Raw genomic sequence first — 27,430 nt, forward strand, 5'->3', positions numbered from 1 at the left:
ATTACGTTTTTTACCAATTTTATTATTAATTACTTTTAGGTCCTTTTTCTGTCATTTTTACATTTCAGTCCTTTATTTTTAGTCATTTGCAGTTTAGTCCAGAAGTTAGTTAAGGTCCAATGCCACGTGTCACTATCTTACAGGTCCAGCAGTCACTGCGTCAGCCTATAAAGCTAACCAGTCACAGTCAAAGTAGAAAAACCATTCATTTTTTGACAACTCATCAAAAACACTTCTCACACTCTCTCTCTCCATCAAAACAAATCAAACACCAGAAATCTGAAGAACTTGCTTGAAGTTCATCAAGAACTTCAACAAGCTCCTCCATAACCGAATCCAAAACCACCACAACAGAATCTGTAACCACCTAAAACCACCACAACAGAATCAGTAACAACACAAAACCATCACAATTTCATCGCCTCTATTGGAAACCCTAACTTTCTCAACTCGTCAGAAACCAACACAATCACCAATTCAACTAATTCTCAACACAAATCTACCAAATTTGTTCATCAATTCGTCACAAAAAGCACCAGAACAAGGATTCAAACCAGGAATTGCGATCTGAATTCGTTACAGACTGTAACCGATTCAAATCACGCAAAAACAACGATCTCAGCACGCATTCAACACAAAGAAAAGGAAAGTGTTAGGAACCGGTTCGACAGAGAAAAAGAAGGAGAATAAGGGATCCTCCCCGATTTATTTTCGGAATCAGCAAGATCTTGAAGCTTTCCCTTGTGATTCAGTGTCTCCTCCGTTCAAAACTTGAGGTAAATTCGTCGTTCCTTTTTCTACGTGTTTGAATTTTTGTACGAATTAAAGACATGTAGATCTAGAAGTATGCGAAGGTCGTTTCAAAAATCTAGTAACAGATTTGAAGAGAGGATGAAGAGAGCTTCTGAATGGTGTAAAAATTTCAAAGAAAAGAGGAAGTTAAAACTTCCGGTGCGGCGGCGCCGCCGTCAACGGCCGGTCACCACCGCACCGGAACACCTATCTTCATCCTCTCCGTTAGCCTGTCCTAGAGTGAGAGGGAGAGAGCTTGCAGGTCTTAGAGAGAGAAAGAAAGGGGTGAAATGAGGTATAAACCGGTTCATTGGCTTATAAAGCCTTGAACCGGTGCGACCCGTTTTGGACCCGCTCCAGGACCCTTTTCTTGCAGCTTAAGCCCATGTTCCATGCTTTTGCTCTTTGTACCCCCCTTTTCTGCGTGTTTCACTGTTTTTTTTGCTACTTTCACCCCCTGTCTGTCCAAAACTTTTCTAAAAATTTCCTAAAAAATTCTATGTGTTTTTGATTGCTTTCTTGACATTTTTTTTGTGTTTTTATGTGTTAAATATTGGTTGAAAAATAGGTAGTATTTTCTTGTTAAGAGTTTGCCATTGTTTGTTAAAAATTGTGAAATTCACATGTTTTTTTGTGGTTAAAAATTCTCTAAAAACTCCAAAAATTTCCATACATATTTCTTGATAATTTTGTGATGTTCTTGTGATAATTTTGCATAATAAAATTGGTAGGAATAATGTGTTTGATTTTCTTGTCATTCTTGTGATATTTTGTGCTAAAAATGAGTGAAACTTTGCTTGGTTTCAATCCCAATTGCTTGATGAGCACTTGTGACCTATACCACTTGATCTCATAGGGTTTTAGCTGCTGTTTGTGTTTAGTATTGTTGCATAATGGTGAATTTAGTTAGTTACTTAGCTTGCAAGTCATTGTGTAGTTAAATAATGTAAATATGCTTAAAATTTGTTCTAAAATGCCAAGTAAATCATGTTGCCTTAATTCCCATTCCAAGACTTGTTTCTAAACCTTTAAAAATGCATTGGAATGTGAGAATTATAGGTCATATGGTTCTTGCATTCTATGAATAAATTTTAGCCATGTTTGCACTCATTTTCTATCCTTTATATTCTAGTGTTTCTCTTGCTTTATTTCTTTTGATATTGTCATGTGCTACTAACTCCTTTCATTTCATGTTTAATCATTTCATAAGCATCTCCATTTCATCCCATATTCCTCTCTATTTCTTTCTTGCAATTTAATTTGTACCAAAGTTAGAATGTAAACATTTAGGTGTTTTGTAATATTTTCCTTCATGCACTTTTAATTCTCTTGGCAAAGAGGCCATAGAATGTATCTAGGGTATGATGTAAAGGACAATGGACTCTAATGATGTACACCGACACAAGCACCGACACATGCACACACATCACCATATAGTTAGAATATGCATGTTTAGATGTATGTTTAGGATTGTATGTTTAGATGAATGCCTAGGACTCATACTTAGAAAAATCAATTTTCCAAAAAATATGAACAATATATCCCAAATCTTTTTCACAATAAACCTTGGGATCAAAATCCCATTGTATTTTCCCTTTTCATTTTCTTAATCAAATTTCAATGAACTTTAATCCTACTTTGACTTTCTTTTGCAAATAACTAATCCAACTCCACTCTTTTCTCAAATTCTCATGCCTTCAAGGCCTCTCAATCTCCATTCTTCAAAATCCTATTTTCAAACTTAAAATCAACCAACAAAAACAAAAACATTTTTGAGAGAGAACTACGGTGGATTTGATCCCTTAAACGGGTACGTAGGCAAGGAACAAAATTCCTTCAATTCAAATAAAACAAAAATTCAAACACATTCTTCTCCCTCCAATTCTTCACTTAGAATATTCTTAGGTTTAATAAATATTTTCAAAATAGCATTTAAAAATAAAGCGCGCGCGTAGAAATTAAAGACGGTTCCTATAGGTTACTATAGTCGTTATGGGTGCCTAACACCTTCCCGTAGCGAAAACAACTCCCGGACCTCAATTCTCAAGGGTTTTGCTTACTTTTTTCCCTTCCCAAGAAAAAATAAGATATCACCGGTTTAAAAGGTTCAAACGTAATCAATGTTTGACACCCGAAAACCAAGATAAAACACCTACGCTAATAGCGAAATCCACGCTATTAGCGAAGTAGGTCGGCCTATTTGGTGGCCAATGAGATTCTGCCACGTTGGTCCTTGGGCCCTGCTTCGCCCAAATTACGCTAATAGCGTGGTTCTCTGGAGCATTTACGCTAATAGCGTAGATCACGCTAATAGCGTATTTCTTCATGACTTCTTCTTGGCTTCGCTCCAGATACGCTAATAGCGTATCTCTCTGGACCTTGACACTTCATTGAACACGCTAATAGCGTAGAATACGCTATTAGCGCCATTTCTTCAAGCTTGCTGGACAGCTTCTGCCATTTTGCACTTTTTCATGATTTTTGGTCTTTGATCAGTGTCTTGAGGCTAATTCCTGCACAAAAAGATAGAGTAATGATAAGTAAAGCGTAATAAGGTATTTAACACTTATTTCTCGGCTTTTCCTTCAATTACTTGCAAAGCAAGCAACACAAAGTGCTTAAAATATAACATGAAATTAACACTTTTATGACACTTATCAGTGTGGAGCAAGTTAATCAAGCAACCAAAACAAACGTGGGTGACAGTTACAAACACAAACAAAAGTTAGAACAACAAAAGAGAAAGAAAGAGAGAGAACACACAAATATTTGTCTGGGGGAGAGATCATCTCTCTATTCTGCTATATTGATTGAGTAGATTTACTAAAGAGATATCAAAAGGGTTACAAGAATCAGTCTTCAAACCTAATTCTACCCAAAGTCCGAAATCTCTTCCCGTGACCAAGAGACTCTATCCTAATAGTGTTTCTACAAGGTGAATTAATGATGATCCAATCCCAATCCTAGTGTTTTTTGCCAGGAAAAAACTCTACAAACACTAGTTTTGTTGTTGGATTCTAAACCCTTGTTTTCTACTCTCTCCAAATTTTCATCTGATACAAGATCTGTATTTATAGAGAAATATAACTTGTCATTTTGGAACGGATATCACGCTGAAGATACGTTTCTTTACTTTTTTCCCTTTAGCACAAAATATATTTGCATCAAATATTCCTTTTAAAAATATATTTGTATCAAATCTTCCTTCATATGCTACAAAAATATATTTATTGTCCATAAATATATTTTCAGCAACAATCTTCGAAGCACACAAAATATATTTAAAACAAATCTTTTATATTTTTAGCAAAAATAATCTTCATCCATCAATTTCAACACTTGGCATTCAAATACTACGGAAGAAGAAAATATTAGAAATTATCTGAGAAAAGAGGTAAAAACCTTAGATCAGCGATTGTAGAAACAACGATGATCGAAGGAACGTGGTGATAAGAAATGGTTTAGATTGTTGAGAGAGAGAGAGAGAAAGAGAGAGACGTCGCAGATCGATGTATTTCCAGATCATGTTTGTTTTTGTGTAAGCGGTGCTTATGATAGGACGCGAACAAGTTTGGGAGCGTTTCGTTAAAGTAAGTTTAAGTCAAATGGTAACCAATTAACTTGAGATTGACTAGAAACAGATTTGGAAGCAAATTCTGGTAGCAGATATTCTCTTGTAGGTGAATACATCAAGACCACAAAACAGCCAACAAATTAATGTTCTCACCAATGCAGTGTCCATTGAGAAAATTGAACAATTTAAAAATATTATGAAAATTACAAATTAAGACGGGTTGTTAAATTATACTCCCTCCGGTCCTCTTTATAAGAGAAACTTGAGTCAACAAACATTAATGTATTTGGTTAAAAATTCAGTCTACATACATTGAGTTTTGTTGACCCAATTTTCTCTTATAAATAGGACCGGAGGGAGTAATTTACAGTTTTTCATATTCCTAGAGAAGGACATTATGTAATACTCCAAGATGCATTAATTCACTTATTTACTAGAACTTTCTATGCATAGAGGTTCTATGTATTGAAAGGGCATGGCAATAAAAAGAAAGTTTATGCTAACTAGTACCTTCGGAACACTATTTAAAAAGGAAAAAGAAAAAATTTGTATTAAAAAGAGCACTAGTTAGCATTTTTCTCTTAAAAAGAAACATTAATGCCAAATTCTTATTCTCACGTTTGTGTGCCTTTTTTCTTCCTCTATCTCCAACAGTATTTCAAATATTGACGAACAAGTGGCTAAGCTGATTAGGCGTTATTTCTTTAGATAAACACATATAAAGTGTTTACAAAGTCATAAATTAGTGTTATTTCCTGAGTTAAGAGATTTATCTCACAATGATGTCAAACATAAAGAAATAGAGCACACTTGTCATAAACAAAGTCATTACAGGTTTAGAAATTATACGACCAAATGGTAAAGTAAGCTTCAAAGTAAAAGAAGAAGCAAGAAAGTGCTTATGATTATTATGATCATATTCAAATATTCAAGTGCTTAAGTTGAAGAAATCAAGTTGTAGCATTTGGTATTTGTGCAGACAAGACTCGGCGGCGATACTCTCCCATAGCCCATATCGAATAGATGTTTCGATGCGATGTGTAGTTGTTGGTACATATCCTAAAAAATACTCCTGTTGCTTCCTGTTTCAATGTAATGCTTAGTTATAAGCAATTGAATCTTTCGTATTGAATGAAATTTATGTATGTACCATAATTTTAGGATGACCACTACTATTTCTAGTGAGAAAATGACATTGTGAATCTTTAACAAACCACTCCGACCATATGATTCATATGCATCAGTTATTTGATATACATAAAAGATGAATTTTTGTTTATACTAATAATTGTACGGAGTATAATTTGTTAACAAGTTCCCTAAATACACTTTTTAACATTATCCTAAATATATAACCTAAATATATTATTAAATTATGGGCTTTGACTGTGTATAACCACTCTAGTTGTCATTGGGCGTAGGGCCGTCCCTGGAGAGGTGCAAACAGCTCTATAGAGCTGGGCCTCATTGTAACTTTTAACAGTGAAGGTGTGACCCAGTGGTAAAACACACGGGTGTTATGTTAGTTGACTGGAGTTCAACTCCCTGTGAAGGCAATTCTTTAAGTATTATTTTTCAGCATGATAGGTGTCTTTTGGGCCTAGTTTTAATGGATTTGAGGTCTATATTCTCAATACTCTCTCTTCTCTTTTATTAGAGGTCTAATGGCATTTGTCGTATAAAATCGCAAAGTTCTAACAACAAAATTATAATTATTCTCTAAAAAAATTAAATAAAAAAAACACTATAGTTTTCTCTCTTTTACAAAAAAATTGTGTTTTTTAGGGGCCAATTTTTTCCAAGAGAGTCGAGCCTTCGATTTTACAGGGTCGGCCCTGATTGGGCGTGTGTGGAGTAACTTTAATTGGAGAATTGGTGCAAGACTGAAATGTGAGGGGTTCAAATTCAATATCATAAAAACATAGAAATTTGGTGCTAATTTGAAAACTTGAGGGGATTCACTTGCATCCCCTCAGTTGACTGTGGCTTCGCCACTGGTGTGATCTATATAAATTTCACCTAAAAAGTAAATGAATGTTTATATTATTAGATGTGATTGATCCATAATCATTTAGTAGGGTTAGTTTTATAATTAACTTTACCCGTGGATAAGTTTGTTAGTTAGTTACTAGATGACTTACTCTCCAAGTCATGTATATAAATAAATTGTAAATCTCTTTTCATTAATCAATGAAAACCATAACAAACATCCAACACTTTCTTCTCTCTCAATAACCACTTTCTCATTCTCCATTCTTCTCATTCTCTCAATATTCATCCATTGCTAAGATTACTTGTATAGAAAGAAAGCAATAGTTGTGCTAATATATATATATATATATATATATATATTTTTTTTTTTGAAATGGCAAAATATTATTAACCATCAAGCCCGTGCGAGGTGCACTAATAGGCAAGGGAGGAGAAAAAAAATTACAAGGGGAAATCGGTTGCCGTAACACTACCGGCTCGAACAAAAACCCCTAAAAAACCACCCAAAAAAGAACAAAAAACAACACACCAAATAGTGATGCGGAAGTATACATGCAACCAGACCACAAGCATACCACAGCCTCACCACCTAGGCAACAAAGCAGCAAAAAGGAAGCCCAAGGATAAACACCACAAGGCCGCAAAATAGGAGGACAGCAGCAACACAACAGGAGCACATGAAGCCCTCACAGCACCAAAAGGAGGCCTCCCCAACAGCCAGGCAAACCACGCCAGCAAACTGCTGTACCCGCAGCCAAACCTGCAACACCCGCTCCCAAATAACAAACCAGCAAAAACCAAACCAAACTCCCAAACAGAAGCAACCACACCAGTCCAGACAGCCCAAAAGCAACCTACACTGTAACATCAAGGACGACTAGAAACCCTCGCAAGGCACCACTTGGGATTCCAACTCCATTCATAGAATAAGCAAACCGGGGAAGGCAATCTACTAAGCACCCACCTCCACGACAACACCTTCACCTCTTCCACTATAGCGCTCACCATAAATCCGACATTTTTAAAGATTTTGTCATTCCGGGATTTCCACAACACCCATATTGTAGCATGCCAAATCAAACTCAACCCCTTCTTTACATTTTTAATAGATTCACCCCCGTTCCAACATTCCCAATGCACAAAGAGATTAGGAGGGGTAATAAACAAATTTTCCAACCACACCATCAAATTAAACCACACCAGACTAGCCACCTCACAATGGAGAAATAAGTGGACGGCTGATTCATCCAACCTATTGCACATCACACACAATTTAGAGTCTTCCGAGGCAATCACTTTGCGTAAAGCAAGATTAACTTTTGTTGGAATTCTCTCAAGTAAAATTCTCCACACAAAAGCCACCACTTTTGAAGGTGCCGGGCTCCTCCACAACTTCTCAAACACTCTTTTATCCTCCTCCAACCACCGATTTTCCCCCAAACGGAGCCCTTCCAACTTGGAGTAAGACGAAGCTACCGAAAATACTCCGGAATCCTCTAACTTCCACCTCCAAACATCGGGATCATTAGACAACCTCACTCCTTCCACATCCTCCTTAAGACTAAGAAGGACCTCCTCCTCCCACATAAAGAGATGTCTTCTCCAATTGAAATTCCAATCCGTGCCAAAAGCCGAGGTTACACCCAATTCACCCACCTTAGCCTCTTTTTGAGTAGAAATAGAGTAAAGGCGAGGATATTTCATCCGGAAGCAAATATCCCCTCTCCATTTATCATTCCAAAAATTAGTCGAAAGGCCATTACCAACTTTCCGGACCACTTCCGAATTAAACCAATTAAGCCCACCACAATCTCCTAGTTTAACAATATTCTTCCACCACGAAGAGGCTAAAGCCGGCCGACTACTAGGAATCCTATCCACCAAACTCCCGGTCACCGCACCATACTTTTCCTCCAAGACAAGCTTCCATAACGCACCATCCCCTTCTAGAAGTCTCCATCTCCACCTCGCCAAAAGGCTATCATTCATATCCCTAATATCCTTAACCCCCAAACCTCCATTCCTCTTACTTAGACACACCGTCTCCCATTTTACCCAACTAATTTTCTTGTCTTGACCAACTCCTCCCCAAAGAAATTCTCTTTGAATACGGATCATCTTCTTCCAAGCTTGCACCGGCATCTTCATAAAGGACAAGAAAAAAATAGGAATAGCATTGAGAACCGAATTTAAGAGGACAATTCTACCTCCGAAGCTAATATACTTATGCCCCCACGAATTCAACCTTCCACTTAAATTTTCCAACAACGGCTCCCAAGTAGACATACTCTTCGGATTAGCTCCTACCGGAAGACCCAAATAATTGAAAGGAACCCTCCCCTTACTACAATTCAAAAAGTTGCAAGCCATCTCCAAAAACTCACTATCAACATTAACTCCAATCAAAGAGCTCTTGAGAAAATTAATCTTTAATCCCGACACCAACTCAAAACCTCTTAGAAGGGATTTCATAGCCCAAAGATTTTCCACCGTTGGTTTCCCAATACAAAGAGTGTCATCGGCGTATTGAAGGTGGGAGACCACTAAACCGCCATTTCCAAATGCAAAACCCTCAAACACGTTGCGATCAACCGCATTCCTCATCAAACCACTAAAGCCTTCCGCCACTAATAAGAACAAAAAAGGAGCAAGAGGGTCTCCTTGTTTAAGACCTCTTTGAATGCAAATCTCCTCCGTCGGACTACCATTCACAAGCACGGACATATTCCCACCAAAGACACAAGCCTTCATCCAAGCCACCCACTTCTCACACATACCGACTCTCCTCATCATATACTCCAAAAATCCCCAATCCACCGAATCATACGCCTTCTCAAAGTCTACCTTAAAAATAAGACAATCCTTCTTCATTTTCTTCGCATAATCCACCAACTCGTTCACAACCAACACACCATCCACTAAATGCCTCCCTTTAAGAAAAGCCGATTGAGAATTAGAGATGATAGAATTCATGGCACTTGCTAACCTCCTAGCCAAAACCTTAGCAAGTAATTTATATAGACACCCAAGAAGAGAAATAGGCCTAAAGTCCTTCAATTCCAACGGGGATGAGACTTTGGGAATCAACGTGACAAAGAACGCCAACATACCTTTAGGTAGAACCTCATTAGCATGGAATTGGTCAAACATGATTCTCACCTCCCCTTTGATCAAGTACCAAAACTCCTTAACAAACGCAAAGTTGAAGCCATCCGGACCCGGACTTTTACCTCCATCACTATCCTTCACTACCGCCTCTATTTCCAACAAGGAGAAAGGCGCCACCAAGCTCGCATTATCACTATCGGAAAGCATACTAAAATTCACCCCGTCCAACTTTGGCCTCTCCCATTTATCATCCGAAAAGTGCTCCTTAAAATAATTCACCACCTTCCTACGAACGTCAAAAGGAGTAACAACCCACCCATCACCCTCCTTGAGAGCCTTGATGGAATTTCTACTCCTTCTTAATTTAATGCATTTATGGAAAAACTTTGAGTTGGCATCACCCTCTTTTAACCACCTAGATCTCGACCTTTGAGCTACCGAGGCGTCCTTGGCTTTAAGAAGTTTCCAAAGCTCATCAAACTTGGTCTTTCGGCTACCCACTTCCCAATCCGTCAACACCCCATCCTCCCCTTTTTCATCAAGAACTCTAATCTCCTCAACAAGCAAATCAACCTTCCCCTCCATACCCCCATATTCCTCCTTATTCCAATCCTTAAGAGAATACTTAAGGCCTTTCAACTTTTCCTTAAGCACAAAGCTCATCCAACCGGAAACATTTAGATTCCTCCAAGCCTCCTCCACCACCCCCTTGAAATCCCTATGTTGAAGCCAAAAATTATTGAAACGGAACGGGGAAGGTCCCCAATTCCAAGCCTCATTCTTGAGCACTAAAGGACAATGATCGGAGACATCTCTTGGTAAGACCCAAAGGGCATTATCCCCCCACAAATTTGCCCATTCCTCCGATATGAGCATCCTATCAATCCTACTCATCGATCGCCCATTAGGATGATACCACGTAAACCTACGGCCCAACACATTTAAATCCTCCAAATCCATCTCTCCTAAAAAGGCATTGAACAAGAACATCTCTAATGTATGTGCCGACGACGCCTCCGCATTAACTCCTCTCCTCTCATCCCTTCTTCTAACCACATTAAAATCTCCAAGGACGCACCACGCCCCAACACCTCTACCATTACGCTCTCCAATAAGATCTTCCCATAACCTTCTCTTAGCCGGCAAGTCACATTTGGAATAAACATTAATAATAAAGCATTTTGAGTTATCAACCCCCCACTCCAACTCCACCCCAACATAACCATCCCCTTGGAAAGTCGTGATTAAAGACGCACAAGACTTCCTCCAAATAGAAAGAATACCACCACTGTTACCTTCCGACGCTCTAAACACCCAATCACAATCTTCATTACCCCAAATAGAATAACATAAAGATGGCGTAATGGCATCCAGCTTTGTCTCTTGAATTGCCAAGAAATCAATATTATTTTGCCTAACCAACTCACGAGTCTTATTTTTCTTGATCCTTCCCCCCAACCCCCTCACATTGAAAGTTGAAATAATCATAAAACCACCCGAGAACCCACATTACCATCCTTGACTTTCTTAGCCTTAACTTCAAGATTAACAAGTTTGTCTATAATTCCTCCCTCCTTCAAAGGAAACGATACCCCTGACTTCTTTTGGATATGTAATTCTTTGGATGCTGCAAGTACCTTAAGATGATTGCCTCCCCCACATTGTTTACGAGCATGGACTCCATACACCTCCTCCGCATCTCCTCTACACATAAAATCGATTCCAGAACCAAGAGAGTGCCCAACACGCCTTCCTCCCCCACCTCCTCCAGTCACCGAGTCAACTTCATCACACCACCCATCCTCTCTATTCACCGGGTAAGATGCGGCCCTCCTACCAGAAGAGCGTTTAATGCGCCTCTTCTTATCATGGTTCAACCCTATCGGACTACCATCAAGATGATTTTCTATGGGCGACCCTGATAATTTGAGCGCCAAAGAAATGTCTTTCTTCTTCTTTCTATTCTTCTGTCTAACCTTCAGAATCCTTTGAATATCCCCCACAGAATCTTCAATAGAGTCGCTATAGTCCGAGCAATTAGATTCTTCCGAAGCAAACCTTATATGTTGATTAACCAGCGGTTCTCCCTGTGCCATAAAACCCACCTCTTCAATAGAATCCTCATCACCTCCTTGGACTGCCCCAGACGAGCCCAGACCTTTGCCACGAACAGAAACAACAGAGAAGGACGATGCAATAAGTGCTGGCTGCACCTCCCCTTTCGTTCTGGAAGTAAAAGAATTCACCTCCAAACCTTGGGCTTGCAAATTCACGGGCCCAAAAGAAAGTCCAGGAGCAAGTCCTGATGGCCCCACCAACTCAAGCGCGTGAGGAGAGAATGCCTTCCCATCCTGTGAAGCTAGCGCGTGAGCTCCTGTTGGCGCGTTGGAAGCAGAACCCAACCACTCCTGCTCACTTTCCAACAAAAGCTCCCTCCTGTCTCCTTCAGCACAAAGGCACTTGTCCACTTCAAACCTCCTCAAGTCAGAGCCCTCAACACTAGCCGCCACTAAGCTACCAACGATTGGATCATTCAAAAACTTAACCCCATTTGATGTGTTTGGTGACTGGGATTCCCTGATATCCTCCCCCAGCAGTACTATGTTATCTCCTGACACCTGTTTTTGCTGTACACAAGGTTGACTAATGGGAGGCCCTACACCCTGCTGACCCCTAGGAGATCCATCATCCTCTGAAAAAACATCTTCCAAATCTCTTCCCATCTCCCCATCACGTGAGCCAGTCGAGGACCCATCATCAAGAGCTTCCCTTCCTTCCGGTAGTTTTTATTATAGGGGTTTGCTAGGATACACCCACTAGTTTTTATTAAGGTGTGTTTTAGCAAAGATATAACTAAAAAGTTGTTAAATACACCTTAAGGTGAATGTTGCTAAAACACACCTTCTAAAAAATAAGTGGGTGTACGTTAGCAACTCCTATAGGCATTTGCTAGGATACACCCACTTATTTTTTAGAAGGTGTGTTTTAGCAAGTTATAACTAAAAAGTAGTTAAATACACCCTAAGGTGTAGCTTGCTAAAACACTCCCACATAAAAACTAGTGGGTGTGTTCTAGTAAACCCCATATATATATATATATATATATATATATATATGTGGGTGTTATTAGCATTTTTCTATAATATATACAACCAATAGAGTAACAAACTTATTATATGATTGCTAAGTGCTAATAGTTGAAATTTTTGTTTGGTTAGTGAAGAATTCAGATTTTTTTCTTTACGAAATGCAATATTCTAAGCTATTTTATGAAGAAGCCAATATTCTAAGCTATGTAATACATAATCAAATTACCTGTTGTGGGAAGTCTCCATCTTCCATTTGTGAATTGATAAGTAGCTTCATTCCACGGTGTATGGGTATAGGATCTATTTCAGCCTTTTTTAAAACATGAACATATAATTAATTAGCAAACTAATTACTTACATATAATGTACATATGAATCTATGAAGTAACTTTAATTCACTAACCTGCCCTGCGTTAATGAGGGCCAACAAAGCCCATGAAGTTTGAACTAAATGTGCACGGTTGTCCTCTAGGTTTGTATAAACCTACTTAACAAGGAAAAACTTGAGTTTAATTTTTTTTTCTATTAATACATGAAATGACAATAATCACTTGAAAAACTTTTTTTTTGTTTAGTAGTCTAGTGGCTCAGTGAAGCGTTCAGGGTTCGAACTTCGGCCCCTGAATATAATAATGCATTATCCCTGCTAACTGAGTTATGATCACGGGGATCACTTGAAAAATATAAAGTGATGCAAAATATGAGTAAATAGTCAATTACCCCACAAAAATGTAAAAAAAAAAAACCCTGAATTTTGCAAAACATCAAACCCCTCAAAATTGTCAAACGTCTACCAAATACCCCATCCGTTAATTTCCTCCATCCAACATGTTGACGTGGCCGTTAACTGCCATGTGACACTGCCACATGGTCAGAAAAGTCTTGCCATGTAGCCGTGGCATGCCTTTTCTGACGTGGCATGACTTTTCTGACCATGTGGCAGTTAACAATTTTGGGGGGTTTTTTTTTTTTCTTTTCAAGTTTTGCAAAATTCAGGAGAGTTTTTAACAAAAGTTACAATTTCAGATGGTAATTGACTATTTACTCTGCAAAATATATATGTTTTTAGAAATAAAAGTAAATATCTCTCATTAGATTCCATAACTAAGAAAGTTAGTCTTAGATAAATAAATAGCTAGACCTTTTTTTCGTTTGACAAGTAACTCTCTCCCCATCCTCCATTAGAAAGCTGCTTAGATAACAAAAATTGACAAGCTTTTCTCAGTGAATGGCTATTACTATAGTTTTTTCCCCAAGCTGTTAGCCCCTTCACAGCAAACCAAGTACCATACGTATAGCAATTTCCCCAAGATGCGTACCTGCGGTATAAGTGTTGATGGTTAATTACATCCATGGTAAATTATGAATCAATTTGTTTCTTTTATGCTATAAATGGACCATATATTATTTACCGAAAAAAAGAAAAGGACCATATCTTGTAGCTGCTATAATAAGTTAAAAAGAAAATATGTATAATTACACTCAGATAGAATTAGGGGTGGGCAAAATTAACCAATAACCGAACCGAACCGGTTAACCGAACCGAACCATATCAAAATTAACTGAACCATTTCACAAATTTTTGAACTGAACCATTATTTTGATAACAGTTAATTAACCGAACCGAACCATTAATAACCACAGTTATCCAAACCGAACTGAACCGAACCATAACCATATAACACAATCACACAACACCTGTTATTTTTCACTTGATCCATATAATCAGTAGCGGAGCCAGAAAATTTAGATTGTGGGGGCATATAAGATGTGGATTTGTCTCATGAGTATTTTCAAAATATTATCTTTTTCTATAATTTTTGCTAATAGATGATTATAAGTATTAAAGATCAAAATTATGTATTGATATATGTGAATGAAACGTGCAACTAAGTAATTTCAGGACGGAGGAAGTAATAAAGTTTGCATTGAAAATTGAAAGGCTAGATTACACAAGAGGTCCTTTAAGTTATTTAATTATAACGAGTTGGTTTTAAGTTTTTTTTTTCGTACTACCCTCTTTAAATTAATTAATTGTAACAAATTGGTCCTGAAATTAAGTATTTTCCATACAACTTAGATCCTTTAAGTTATTTAATTGTAAATTTTAAACGTCGAAAAACTTCAATTTCTAAGATCTAAAATCTCTCAAATTGTTACGGTTAAATAACTTAAAAGACTAAGAGGTACGAAAAAAACGTAAATGTTCAATTTATTACAATTAAATAACTTAAAGGACCTCTGATATAATTTAGTAAAATTAAAATGATCATTAGATTTGAAAAAATAAATTATTATAAATAATCACAAAATATATATTATGATCAATTAATCAATTTATCAATAAATGAGATATTAAGTAATTGGAATAGCCTTTTTAAAAAAATAGTAATTGGAATAGATTCCTCTAACAAAAAGTATTTGGACTAGTTTTAATTTGATGCAGTGAGTTTTTTTCTTTAACATTCAAATCATGAGAGCAGTAATTAAAAAAACCAAAAAAAGGAGGGCAGCTAGTTGCACAACACAATACCACTATATACTAAAATGAAAATTTTGTGCAGGCACATGCCCACAGAATGCTTGCTGTGGCTCCGCCCCTGCATATAATATTGATGCTTCAAAATACAATATTGGCACTTTAAAATTTCTACTTCTGATCCATATAATATTGATGCTTCAAAATAGTAGTAAAAAAGAGAATTTAAAGTACTGTTCCTGCCAAAAGATATCCATATGCGCATTGTATTAATTTTCAGCTTGCATGTTTGGTTATTGTTACATGTAGTTTTATGAATGAACAATGTTTTTAAACTAAAATTCACTGTTTCATTGATCTGTCATAACCCAAAACAAAAATGCAGTCACGTTTAAATACCATAAACCATGCTTGGAGATCAATATGGACAAAAGTAATATTAAGTGAATAGCAGTTTATTCACCATGTTAGTGTATATCGTGTTATTATGATATAGGCTATAAATAATATGTGAAATAGTAAATAACAGTCACATTTAAATACCCTAAACCATGCTTAGAGATCAATATTTGAAGTAACATGAAGTGAAGGGAAGTTGTTTCACCATGTTAATGTAATTTGCGTACTTAAAATATAGGATAAAAAATACATTTTGGTTCAAAATTTTGGTTTTGGTTCGGTTCGGTTAATAGGCAAGCAAACGGTTAACCGAACCATAACTTTGGTTCAGTTCGGTTAGTTCCAAACCTTAAACGGTTCGGTTTGGTTATTCCGAACCATTTCAACACTTCGGTTCAGTTCGGTTCGGTTAATATGGTTAACCGAACCATGCCCACCCCTAGATAGAATAGTTACGAGCCGTCCTCGCGAGCATAACTCAGTTGACATGGACATGCATTATTATATGCAGGAGCTGGGGTTCGAACCCCGGACATCTCATTTATTCACTTTAAAAAAGATGAATTCTAATCACTAAACTACTTAACAAAAAAAAAAAAAGTTACGAGCCAAAGGCGGCCAAGAGGGTGTGCGGGTGGAGCGACGCGCGGGTGGAGCGACGCACAAGACACCAAAAATTTCTTTTTACCTTAGTTTGTAAATCATATAATTTGTTATTTGGTTTGAGTTGTCATATGTTGTTAATAAAAAAAAGACATGAACATTGATGTGGCTATACAATTAGTAAAATATTTGATTACTCACTTGAAAAAATATAGAAAAGCTAGTTTTACAAGTGTCATTGTTAGTGCTGAAATAATGGCATATGAAATGGAAATTGAATGTGCGTTTACTTAAAAATGTCAAATTCACAGAAAGAAACACTGATGAAAATTCATCTAAATGCACACAAATAAACCTTGAGTCTTCTAAGGAGTCTTATAAGAAACAATAATTTTTTTTATATCACTTATAAAAAATAGAGTACCAAATTAATAATTCACATAGAGAACAAAATATGATAGGGACAACCCTAATACGAGCGTTCTACTCTAGACCACTTTAAGAGTATAAAGGTGAACTCTCGGAAATTTTAGTAATATAATAATAGAAAAAGAGAGTATATGTGCTAATTTACTAAAAAAAAAAAAAAATTAAGATCTACACCTTATAGGATATTGTTCTGAGATCCATATTAAAAGCATCCTACCTATTAGAAGTTTTAAGTGTTCATAATTAAGGATAGAGGGAGTAGTATACAACCATAAACTTACTTCTTCCGTCTCAAATTAAGTTTCATTTTTTTAGTTTAACACGGTTATTTTTTACTTTTTTGAGATGCAATAAATATAAGTAATATAGTGGAAAGAAATAATAAATGTTTTGCTATTATAACAAAATACAAATAATTTAAGACAGATAGATAGTAAAGATGACACCTATTTAAGTCGGAATATATATTAAAGAAACTATATAAAAAAATAGAGATTACCAGGAGCCGTCAGGATTTTGTGTCTTTTCAAGGTAACAAATTGCTTTATCAATGCATTGATGTATTTCCTTTGTTCTATGGTTTGGGTATAGGCTTGTGAAGAGAGCTAGAGCTTGTATTGCTGATCCAGTGCACTCATTATACCTATTTCATTTACAAATAGATGCAGTTAATTAGTTCCAATTGTTAAATGTATGCCTCAACAATGAATACATAGATAATATATTTCTAAAGTCTGAAGCTAACACTTTCAGACAAACTCAAGTGAATTACATTGGTGATACATATATATATATATATATATATATATATATATATATATATATATATATATATTTTTTTTTTTTTGAAGGATACAATATTTGTTTCAGTTTGTGTTTGTTAATGCAAAGATATAATTTCCTTTTAGGATATGTAAACATATATTTTTATTTTTAGTCTTTACAAATATACCGCATTTTACTTTTGAATATTTTTTAACTGTTTTAGGTCCTGAAAATTTTATTAATATTAAAATTGGTTTATGTAATATATAACTTATTTGATTTTACTCTCTTAAAATAAAGACAAAAATGAATATCACAAAAATCAATTTCAAAATATGTACAAATTTTTTAAGACTAAAACAAATATCAAAGACCAAAACTAATAAGTGGTAAATTATCAAAAATTGTAATATTCTTGTCTTACTCTCTCTCAATTAGAGTGTCTTCAAAGATTTCACTTGGATTGAATATCTGCAGCAGACATACATAAATGAATTAAATTATTCAGATCTTAATTATTCTTTTATATGTTAATTTATACTCATGAGATTTGCAATTCTAACCTCTAACCAACGGTATGCATTTTGAGGCTCCCAAACAGTGAACCCTCCATTACTGCTCTGTATTTAAATGGTATTTATTTTTTGAAACGGTCGATATTAGTAGTTGTGTTACAAAAGAAATGAACAACAGTGTGTGTATATATACATATATATATATATATATATATATATATATATATATATATATATATATATATACATATGTATATATATATATATATATACATATGTATATATATATATATATATATACATATGTATATATATATATATATACATATGTATATATACACACATATGTATATATATATATACACATATGTATATATATGAATTTGAAGGAAAAATGTTTATAGAAATACATACTTGTAGAGAGAGGATGATGTTAACAGCATCATAGAATCGATCTGTTTCCATTTTTTCTCCAACAAGATCACTTGGCATTTGTGACAATAGGAGTGTGGCCTGCATGTATTGTCATGATCAATAATCCATCTATATATAAACTAATCAATGCATATATATATATATATATATATATATATATATATATATATATATATATATATACACACACACACAGGGGGGGGAATGCTAATGCACACCCACTCAAAAATTAGAGGCTTAATTACTTTTTTGGTCCCTTAGCTTATTTTTTAGTTTCGTTTTGGTCCCTTAACTATTAAAAGTTTCGTTTTGGTCTCTTAACTTACTTTTTGGTTTCGTTTTGGTCCCTTAATTATTAAAAGTTTCGTTTTGGTCCCTTAACTTATTTTTAGGTTTCGTTTTGGTCCCTTAACTCTTCCTCTGTCAACCACTTTGGTCCTTTATGTTAGGATGAATGTATTAGAGTTAAGGGACCAAAACGAAACAAAAAAAATAAGTTAAGAGACCAAAACGAAACCAAAAAATAAGTTAAGGGACCAAAACGAAACATTTAATAGTTAAGGGACCAAAAGAAAACCCAAAAATAAGTTAAGGGACCGAAACGAAACTTTTAATAGTTAGAGACCAAAACGAAACCAAAAAATAAATTAAGGGACCAAAAAAAGTAATTAAGCCAAAATTAGAAGGTGTGCATTAGCATCATACACCTTTTCACATATACCAAAAATGCCCATATTTTCTTTTTAAAAATAAATTAAATTAATGGGTATTGTGTAAATTCACGCTAACTTAGTTTTTTATTTGGGCACATCTATCCGTATTCTTCTTTTCCTCTAGGCCACGTCATCATCATCACATGTTCACTTTGTGTGAAAATTGTGCGTGCTTCATTTCTAAACTGTAGGCAGATCCTCAACCATCTTCAACCATGCATATAATAGACTTGATCGGAAAGTAAAAATGGAACTGATTTAGGAAAAATAGTCAATAATTTATGTGTCAAGAGAAGTAGGAAGAGCATGATTTCCCTTTTTGCAGGATATGTATGTTGTGAATCTTTGAGAAAGTATGTTGCTGATTGCAGAAACCATGATGAAAATAGGAGAAAGGAAGAAGCGAGTGGCGGGGTAGTGATCGGACCGGTCGACGGCGCCGACGAAGATAAAACTTTGTCTAGGGGACAGAGTGGGCCTTTAGAATGGCTGGGGAGAAGAGTACCTTGAGTCCCTCAGCAGTGCAGTCAGAGGTTTGCCATCCTTCATCTTGTATTGAGAATGTCCAACCTCCTTTCCTAATGTGTCTATACATTGCTTTGAAATCACCCGTAGGGTTCTCAGCAGCCTGTGAAGCCTTCAGAAATTGATGTGCTTTCTTAAGCATAGGACCATACTCCTTACTCAAGTTACATCCAACTATTGCTTGTACAGAAAATGCTGCATCCCATGTCTGACAACCAAAGCCCTAGAAATGCATAATATTACATAGCTAGCTCAATTATAATTTTACATGATTAATCATTAAATTAAACGTTCATGGTTAAAAAATTGGCAGTATTAAAGTAGGAATATGCATTTGCACTAGAGATGTAGAAGGCCATCATTTTCTCTCAAAAACAATGAGATTCACTCCATTATGTTCGGTTGATATAGGGGAGGCTTTCTGACACTATCATGCAATTCTATGGATGCATGACCCACAACTCACAAATGTAGCTAATTACTTTGATAGAGGAGGAGGTGATATAACTGAATTTGGTGTCATTATGGATAACAATGTCCAATTTTGTAGTTCTCATTTAACAAACTTTCATATTGAGTTTATTAAGAGGCACGTGACTGAGGTTGTCCATTAATTAGTCAAAGATGTCACATTGATTAATAATGAAATGTTATATGATACAATTTATATATATATATATATATATATATATATATATATATGTATGTATGTATGTATGTATGTATGTATGTATGTATGTATGTATGTATGTATGTATGTATGTATGTATGTATGTATATGAGTTAAATATGTTTTTGGTCTCGATAAATATATCATCGTTTTAGTCCCTATAAAATTTTCAATCATTACTTTTGTTCTTTATTTTTACGTCAATTTTGTATTTTTGAATAAAATTGTACAGAAATGTGTAGAATACTATAAAAATATCTCCAAAACATTAAAAATGCCGCGAAAAACATAAAAATTTATATTTAATTCATGTTTTGTTAAACAATTCTATTATTTTTGGAGAAATTCTTATAATATTATAAATTTTTCTGCAAAATTTTATTAAAAAATATGTACTCTGCATATGTGTGTGTTTTTGTCTAGTAGCCTATTGGTTAGGAATTCACCTTTAAAGATGAATAAATACAGTCTCCGACGTTTGAACTCCAACACTTACATATAACAATATTCTTACTAATTGAGCTAAGCTTGTGAGAGACATACTATATGATGTTTTTATAATCGATGGAAAATCATAAAACACTCCAACGACAACATTTTAAAAAATTCAGTTCAAATTTGTACCCTTGCATCGATTTTTGCTACCAATGTTGGCCATATGTCTTTTTTCTTCAAACAATAACCATAATTTAAGATAAGTAGGGGATTTTTCTTTCTCTGAATTTACACCTCTATTTCAATATTTTCCCAAAAATGATAGATCTAACCTGAACTTTCAAACCATCTTCTGCTACCCAAAAATAATCTGGAATTCGGGCTAAATGACGTTTGTATGCCTCTGAATTTGGGTCCTCAACCCAACAAGCTAGCAAACAGTACATCTGCATCCATGTATTTCAATTAGGTGTCATAACAAAAGAAAATATAAGTAAAAGTTGATTAAAAAAAAATGACCAATTAATATTATAAATAATATGGACCACGTCATAGCTAAAGAAATTATAAGCAAAAGTTAATGTAATGTATTTCGCCAAAAATTGGAACTAATACATCAATTTTTTAAACTAGTTTTTGCTTATAATTTTAGATAGATGGAGTAATGTATTATTGTTGCTCCTTTGGTTACCTTCTCAGGACTTCCATAGCAAAGGTATCTACTGTTTTCACTCTCATAATGTACATGTTTAATTGCGATTTCTAATGCCTTTTGTCGAAGCTTGGAAAAAGGCCAACAATTCATCAAACGCTCTCCCACGTGATAAAGAAAATCCCATAACATATCTTGGATCAAAGCATGTGGGAAGTACAAATCAACCTGAAAATTCGTGCCATATATATATATAATTATTTTTATTCTCAATTAAGTTAAGTAGTCATTAAATAAAATTAATAATGGCATTTTAGTAAATCAAATTTATTTTCTTATCAAAATCAAAGCAATTACTCCATCCGTTTCAAAATATAAGTAAAATTCACTTTTTAGGTTCATTCATTTAATGATGTATGTGGTTCATAATATGGATCACATACATCATTAAATGAATGAACCTAAAAAGTGAATTTTGCTTATATTTTGAAACAGAGGGAGTAATAATTTTCTTAAATCATGTACAACAAAAATAATACATTTAAAATGAGATGAAAAGATCCTTAATTATGTTTCTTTTAGGGTGGGGTGAGGGAGATGAGGCTGAAGGCGTCTATTGTGGGTTTGAAAGGAGGAGTTGGTAGTGAAGTGTGAGGATTTGCTTAATAATGTGTTTTTGCAGACTACTGTTGAGGATAAGTGGTTTTGGACGCTTTATCCGGGTGTTGGTTATTCTGTTCGTGGTGCTTATCAGCACCTGATGAGTCAGGAAACACGTCATTTTACAGCTGTTTCTAAGCATATTTTGCACAAGGATCTTCCCTTGAAGATCTCGTTATTTGCTTGGTGGCTTCTCCGTAATAGGTTGCCTACCAGGGATATTTGTTTAAACGCAAAGTAATTCCAATTGGCGGTTAATTTTGGAGGTTTCTTGTTGATTCATTTTCAACCATGGATGCTTTGCAGCTTAGGGGTCTGTTGTAATTGCCTCCAACAATGGTGAGATTGTGCATTTAATTTTTACTTACCCCTTTTCTTCTGCTATTTGGTAGAAAACTTATCGTTGGTTCGACATTATTGAGGCACCTCATCATGGTCGTAGTTTCGACATTTTCTGTAGCATAGTTACTTGGTTAAGGCAGATGTAAGAGAAAGGTTAGATACTTAATCTTGTTAGGGGTGGTAGTGTTTATGGTAATTTGTGTTCACGTGTCTTAAGTGAGTTTGATTGTATTTGTTGTTAGTGTATTTGGATTGAAGTGCTCCTTGTGTTTCCTTTAATTTAACTTGGATTACTAAAAAAAATATAGATTATAGAAGTACCAAAAGAAGATATAGATTATAGATGTCAGTCCCGTGAGCTTAGCTGGTAAGCACAATGCATAATATATGCAATGTTCGGGGTTCGAACCCCGGACACCACCAAAAAAAAAAAAAAAAAGATTATAGATGTCACGCTCACGAACCTTGGTTGCAGTGTTTCGAGCTCTATTCCAGTTGATTTCATCATAAGGCTCGTTGTAAAGTTCTTCTCTAAGTGATCTAATTAGGCTAGTTATATTGCCCACATACTTCTTCCCATATAAATATGACATATTCATATAAAGCAACCGAGTGTAGCACAACATTTTCCCTGCATGTTTACAGAAAAGACATAAACAATTAAATTGTAATCAAAGAAGAATTATGATAATTAATGGGATAATGTATATTTTTGCTCTATGTAATATGATCACTTCCTAGTTTTAGTCCTTTGAAAAATAATAGATTTTGTTATTCTAGTCCTTGAAGTCATCTCATCCAAGTTAGATGATAAGGCCAGCCACATCGTACGTGTTTTGATGTTGCATGGCATTGAGTGACTGTGTCATCAATGCCGTGTCAACATCTATCGGTTGAGTGTTCACATGATAGTGATGAAAAACAAAATTGAGCATAGTTACAAATTTGAAAAGCTATAAAACTATAAGCTTTGATATTCAAATTCAACTACTCCATATGTAAAATTGTCACCACCGTAAAACAATGGTTAGTAGTACATCTGATCTTTTTATTCCTTCTCTTTTTTCCTTCTCTTTGTATTTGTGTGAAAGTTCATATTGGATTTAGATTTAGGTTTGTGACCACACAAGTTTTGCTCATAAATATTAGGGTTAATTATTAAAATAACCCATTTAATATACGTGAATTCTAGAAATAGCCCCCGTACGTAAAAAAAAAAATACAAATTCTATTTCTGTGATTTGAGATTCATACTATTTTAGTCCCCCAGCAGCCCACTCACTTAAGAGGTGCTGACGTGCACGAAATCTAACTTTTCAGCCACATGAATTTTTGTTTTTTGCCTAAACAAAATTTCCTCAATTATTTTTTTCGCTTAATGTTTTTTTTTTGTTTTGCTAACAATAATTCTTCAGGTGCTGAACTAAAGAAACATAGACATTTTTTTTCATTGTAGACATGAACTCCAGAAAGGTGATCTATAGGTACAATTTTTTCATTATTATTTGCAGGCATATTTAGAAAATTAAAATAGCCTCCTAGATAAAATTAGAATTTTTAGATAAGGGGTGGATTAATCATGAAATTTTAAAGTGCCAAAAATTCTAAAGCATACATTTCTTCCACCTTCATAATTTATTCTCAACTAAAGCAAAAAGGAGACTTAACATAGCCTTTAAATCCCCCCTCCCCTCCTCCAACCACGGATCCCACAAAAATAACGTTGAAGACCCATCCCCCACCTCATGACCTATGTCGCCAGACTTTCAAACTTCCTTTTATCAATTTTAGTTTTTCTTTCGGCACGTAATCTCTTAACCATCCACCGAAAACAAATTCCACTGATCACATACAAACCGTTCATAACCAGGATGGTCCGCTCAACATTTTAACATATGTTGTGGACGTGGACCACAATTTTTTCCATCCATCGTAACCATAAACGAACAATGATTAGACAATTCACAGATTAATGCCCTCTGAATACAACTAGGCCATTTAGCATGCCAATCTTCAGATAATAAAAATTTGTCTAAACGACTCATGGAAAAGTCGTCCCCTCGAAACCAAATGTAGTGCCTCCCATAGAGAGGAATCAAATACCATATTGGTGTCAATGAACTAATTAAATTGTGAATAGTTCTCATGACTCAAGCCAATCACCCTACTTCTCCGCTCTTCAACAGGACGAATAGCATAAAAATCACCACTTAAACACCAATTACCTCCCCTGTAATTATTAATCACCCCTCATAGCCTCAACCATAAATCTTGTCAACCATTTAGATACTCTACCCTCACTGATGTGTCTCCCTTTTCCTTCTACCCTAGATAGTGCATTAAAGATATTTGCTTTATCACCCTTATACTTCATCCTGATAGACTTTCCAATGTCCCAACCATCCTTAACTACCGCATAAGATTTACCATGAAGAACTATCTAAATTTTCCAATCCCCATTTGTATAAGAGGGAGAGTTTCCAACGGCCAAAGAAATCTTCTTACCACTATTTTACACACAATAGTAAGTAAATCTTTGGATATCTTTTTTATAAGTTTATATTTGGCGCACCCAATATTTGAAATAGTAAATGAAAGACGTATACAAGAAGATTTATCAAGATTTTTCAAGAGCAATGCTATATCTCTGGAAAAATAACATCAAGAATTCTTCAAAAATAAAGAGCAGCCAATCACAATGCACTATTTGCCACAATTCAAGAAGGTGTAGCTGAAAAAAAGGAAGTGAACAAATAAATCATGCAATTAAAACTTGTCAGCTGTGTCTTGAAATTTTTTTGATGCTATTTTCTAGAGAAATAGCATTTAGCAAATGAAAGACGTATCCAAGAAGATTTATCAAGATCAGGTCTTCCAAGTTATAAATTTTGAAGATGCATAACTCGATGCTTTTGTTTTGAGTTTGATTTTGTTGCTAGTTGCGTTATTCAACTATACATTTTTTTCCTTCATCAAATTTTATCCAACTGGCTATTTAGAATAAAGTTTTTGATGAGGTAGTTTTTGAAACCCTTTATTGTCTTGTTGGAATTTGGCTTAGTCCTCCCAAGTTATTTTTTATATCTTTTAATTTTAATTAACAATAAATTTAATATGATGCTGCAAATGATAGAAGATAGCTTTTGGTGCCAACCTAATTAAAGAAAAATAAGGTAAGAAAGGAACCTGGATGAAGAATGCTGAATTTGGGCAGTAACCAAAACTCTGGTGGAATTGGATTGCAGCCTGCCCACTCATAAACTCCAAGTACCTACAGTGTCTTGTCATGAGCTAGCCAATTAGTTTGGTGATATACAGTTATACTATGTACAGAAAAAAATATCATCCTCCCCTACAGAAAAAAAAATCTTCCTAATAAATAAAAGTATTTCAAAGTAAACTATTTTAATATATATTAACTATTTGATTTTAGCTTTTTTTCAAAAGGATTTTATTTTAATTTTATTGCAAGATTTGTGTTGTCCGCATCACATAATACATACAATAATGATAATAGAATATATATATATATATATATATATATGTGTGTGTGTGTGTGTGTGTGTGTGTGTGTGTGTGTGTGTGTGTGAAATTTATAAAAATATTAAATGAACATAACTATTATTAATATTTTTTTGGTTTTGATGATTTATGTTTTTTGTTTCTTATAAAAAAAGACTGGAGGGAGTATCCAATAATCAGTAAAGAGTATTTTGTAAAATTGTTACACTCATTGTAATCATTTTTATATATTTTTTTTGGTAAAAAAAAATGTAATAATTTGTTTTAATTTTTAAGTAAAATTGTTAAAAAAAACTATTAACATGGGATGAATGGAATATGTCATAATATCATTGAAGAAATGAAGTTTACCGTGACCCAAAATGTTCCTGATGCTGGCATAGCTACGAGACCACCATGGTCAAGGATCCATCTTCTTCCTCTGTCCATTGCCATGTTTTCACCATCTTCAAGTTCTTCTCCAAGTATCCTCAATGCAATATAACACAATGCAGATCCAAACATTGTACTGTGAGTCTCTATATTCAATCCCCATCCACCATCTTTGTTCTGTCACCCCGTCATATTTACCAATAACAATTCAAATCAATTCTAAGATATTTTAGGGATCACTTTTATATGTTATATAGCTGATATAAATGTTTATCAATGCAACATCTACTTGTCCAAAAAATGAATTTAGTGTGTTAGTATTACGGTATTAATAATTGAGTCTAAAAATTGAATCAATGTAATGTGATTTATATTAATATATGTCTCCAGTTTTAGAAATTCATGTTTTATGCGGTGGTCAAAGCACCGACAACATATGTGGATAATATTGCACCTCATTTTATATTAATATATGTCTCCAGATTTTCACGCCATTCATTTTATACTTTCTTTCATTGCATTTTATTTTTATATTTTCTCTTATATCTATTTCTCTCAAATGAATCATGTCTCAGGATGAAAAAGTGGAATGTCAAGTGAGATATGAAGCTTTCAACAAGACCGTTAAGATTTTTAAACCCCTACCAACAAGTTGGATGATTTGAAGACGCAACTTAACAAATACTTTGTTTTTGAGTTATGGTGTAATGTTTTTGAATGATGATGTATTATTGTTGAATTATGAGCAATTTAATTGATTTTGGATAAAGTATTGCATGTTGAATGGTGTTTGTGTGTGAGTGTGTCTAGACATGCTGTTTTGTGTCTTGGGTTTGTTTTCCATCCCCGGATTGCGTTTTTCTTAAAATCATGGGAACGAGTTTTATGTCGATCCCCCAGTGAACAATAGCTAATTGCCTTGGAGACTTTTCGGTAGTTTGAGATGTCCGTGAGAAAGTCATAGATATTGGTGTGTAATTCAAAACTATTGTATGTTTTCCTTCATGTTAGGGTTTTGTTACTTGGTGAATAAGTAATAACAGATTTCCTTATGTTTAGCTAGATTTAGTTACGTTTTGTTAGTTACTTGATAAGCAAGTAACACTAGGTTACTCTTGTATATATAAACATTGTAACCCTCATGAATAATATTAGTTTTTCACAATTTCATTATCTTTTCTATTCTTCTCTCTAAAACCCTAACCCTAAAACAGTTTCTGTTATTTTTTCTGTTTCTTCTTCACAAAGAAACCTTCACCAACTTCACATTCAACACTGTTATACCCCAACAATTGGTATCAGAGCATAGTTCGATCCAAGAAGAAGATCAACCATGAATCCCAATGGGAATATCGCTGT

General features: G+C 34.8%; 1 protein-coding gene across 1 annotated transcript in view; it reads right to left on the reverse strand.

Moving 5' to 3' along the window:
- Positions 1-5,043: 5,043 nt before the first annotated feature.
- The window catches only part of LOC146914289 (lupeol synthase-like), a 39,467-nt gene continuing 17,080 nt past the window's right edge, over positions 5,044-27,430 (reverse strand). The window contains exons 4-17 of the mRNA XM_085717158.1: positions 26,051-26,248; positions 25,364-25,448; positions 22,642-22,808; positions 21,215-21,403; positions 20,856-20,969; positions 19,399-19,641; positions 18,160-18,258; positions 17,794-17,850; positions 17,655-17,701; positions 16,965-17,108; positions 13,697-13,874; positions 12,959-13,039; positions 12,782-12,865; positions 5,044-5,448 (exon numbers count right to left, since the gene is read on the reverse strand). Of these exons, the coding sequence (XP_085573284.1) occupies positions 5,317-5,448; positions 12,782-12,865; positions 12,959-13,039; positions 13,697-13,874; positions 16,965-17,108; positions 17,655-17,701; positions 17,794-17,850; positions 18,160-18,258; positions 19,399-19,641; positions 20,856-20,969; positions 21,215-21,403; positions 22,642-22,808; positions 25,364-25,448; positions 26,051-26,248 (1,818 nt within the window). The 3' untranslated portion in view covers positions 5,044-5,316. The remainder of the gene's footprint in view (positions 5,449-12,781; positions 12,866-12,958; positions 13,040-13,696; positions 13,875-16,964; positions 17,109-17,654; positions 17,702-17,793; positions 17,851-18,159; positions 18,259-19,398; positions 19,642-20,855; positions 20,970-21,214; positions 21,404-22,641; positions 22,809-25,363; positions 25,449-26,050; positions 26,249-27,430) is intronic.

The sequence above is a fragment of the Medicago sativa genome, chromosome 6 (genome assembly GCF_051527215.1).
Source record: "Medicago sativa cultivar Bolivia chromosome 6, Bolivia_mono, whole genome shotgun sequence".
Classification (NCBI taxonomy): domain Eukaryota; kingdom Viridiplantae; phylum Streptophyta; class Magnoliopsida; order Fabales; family Fabaceae; genus Medicago; species Medicago sativa.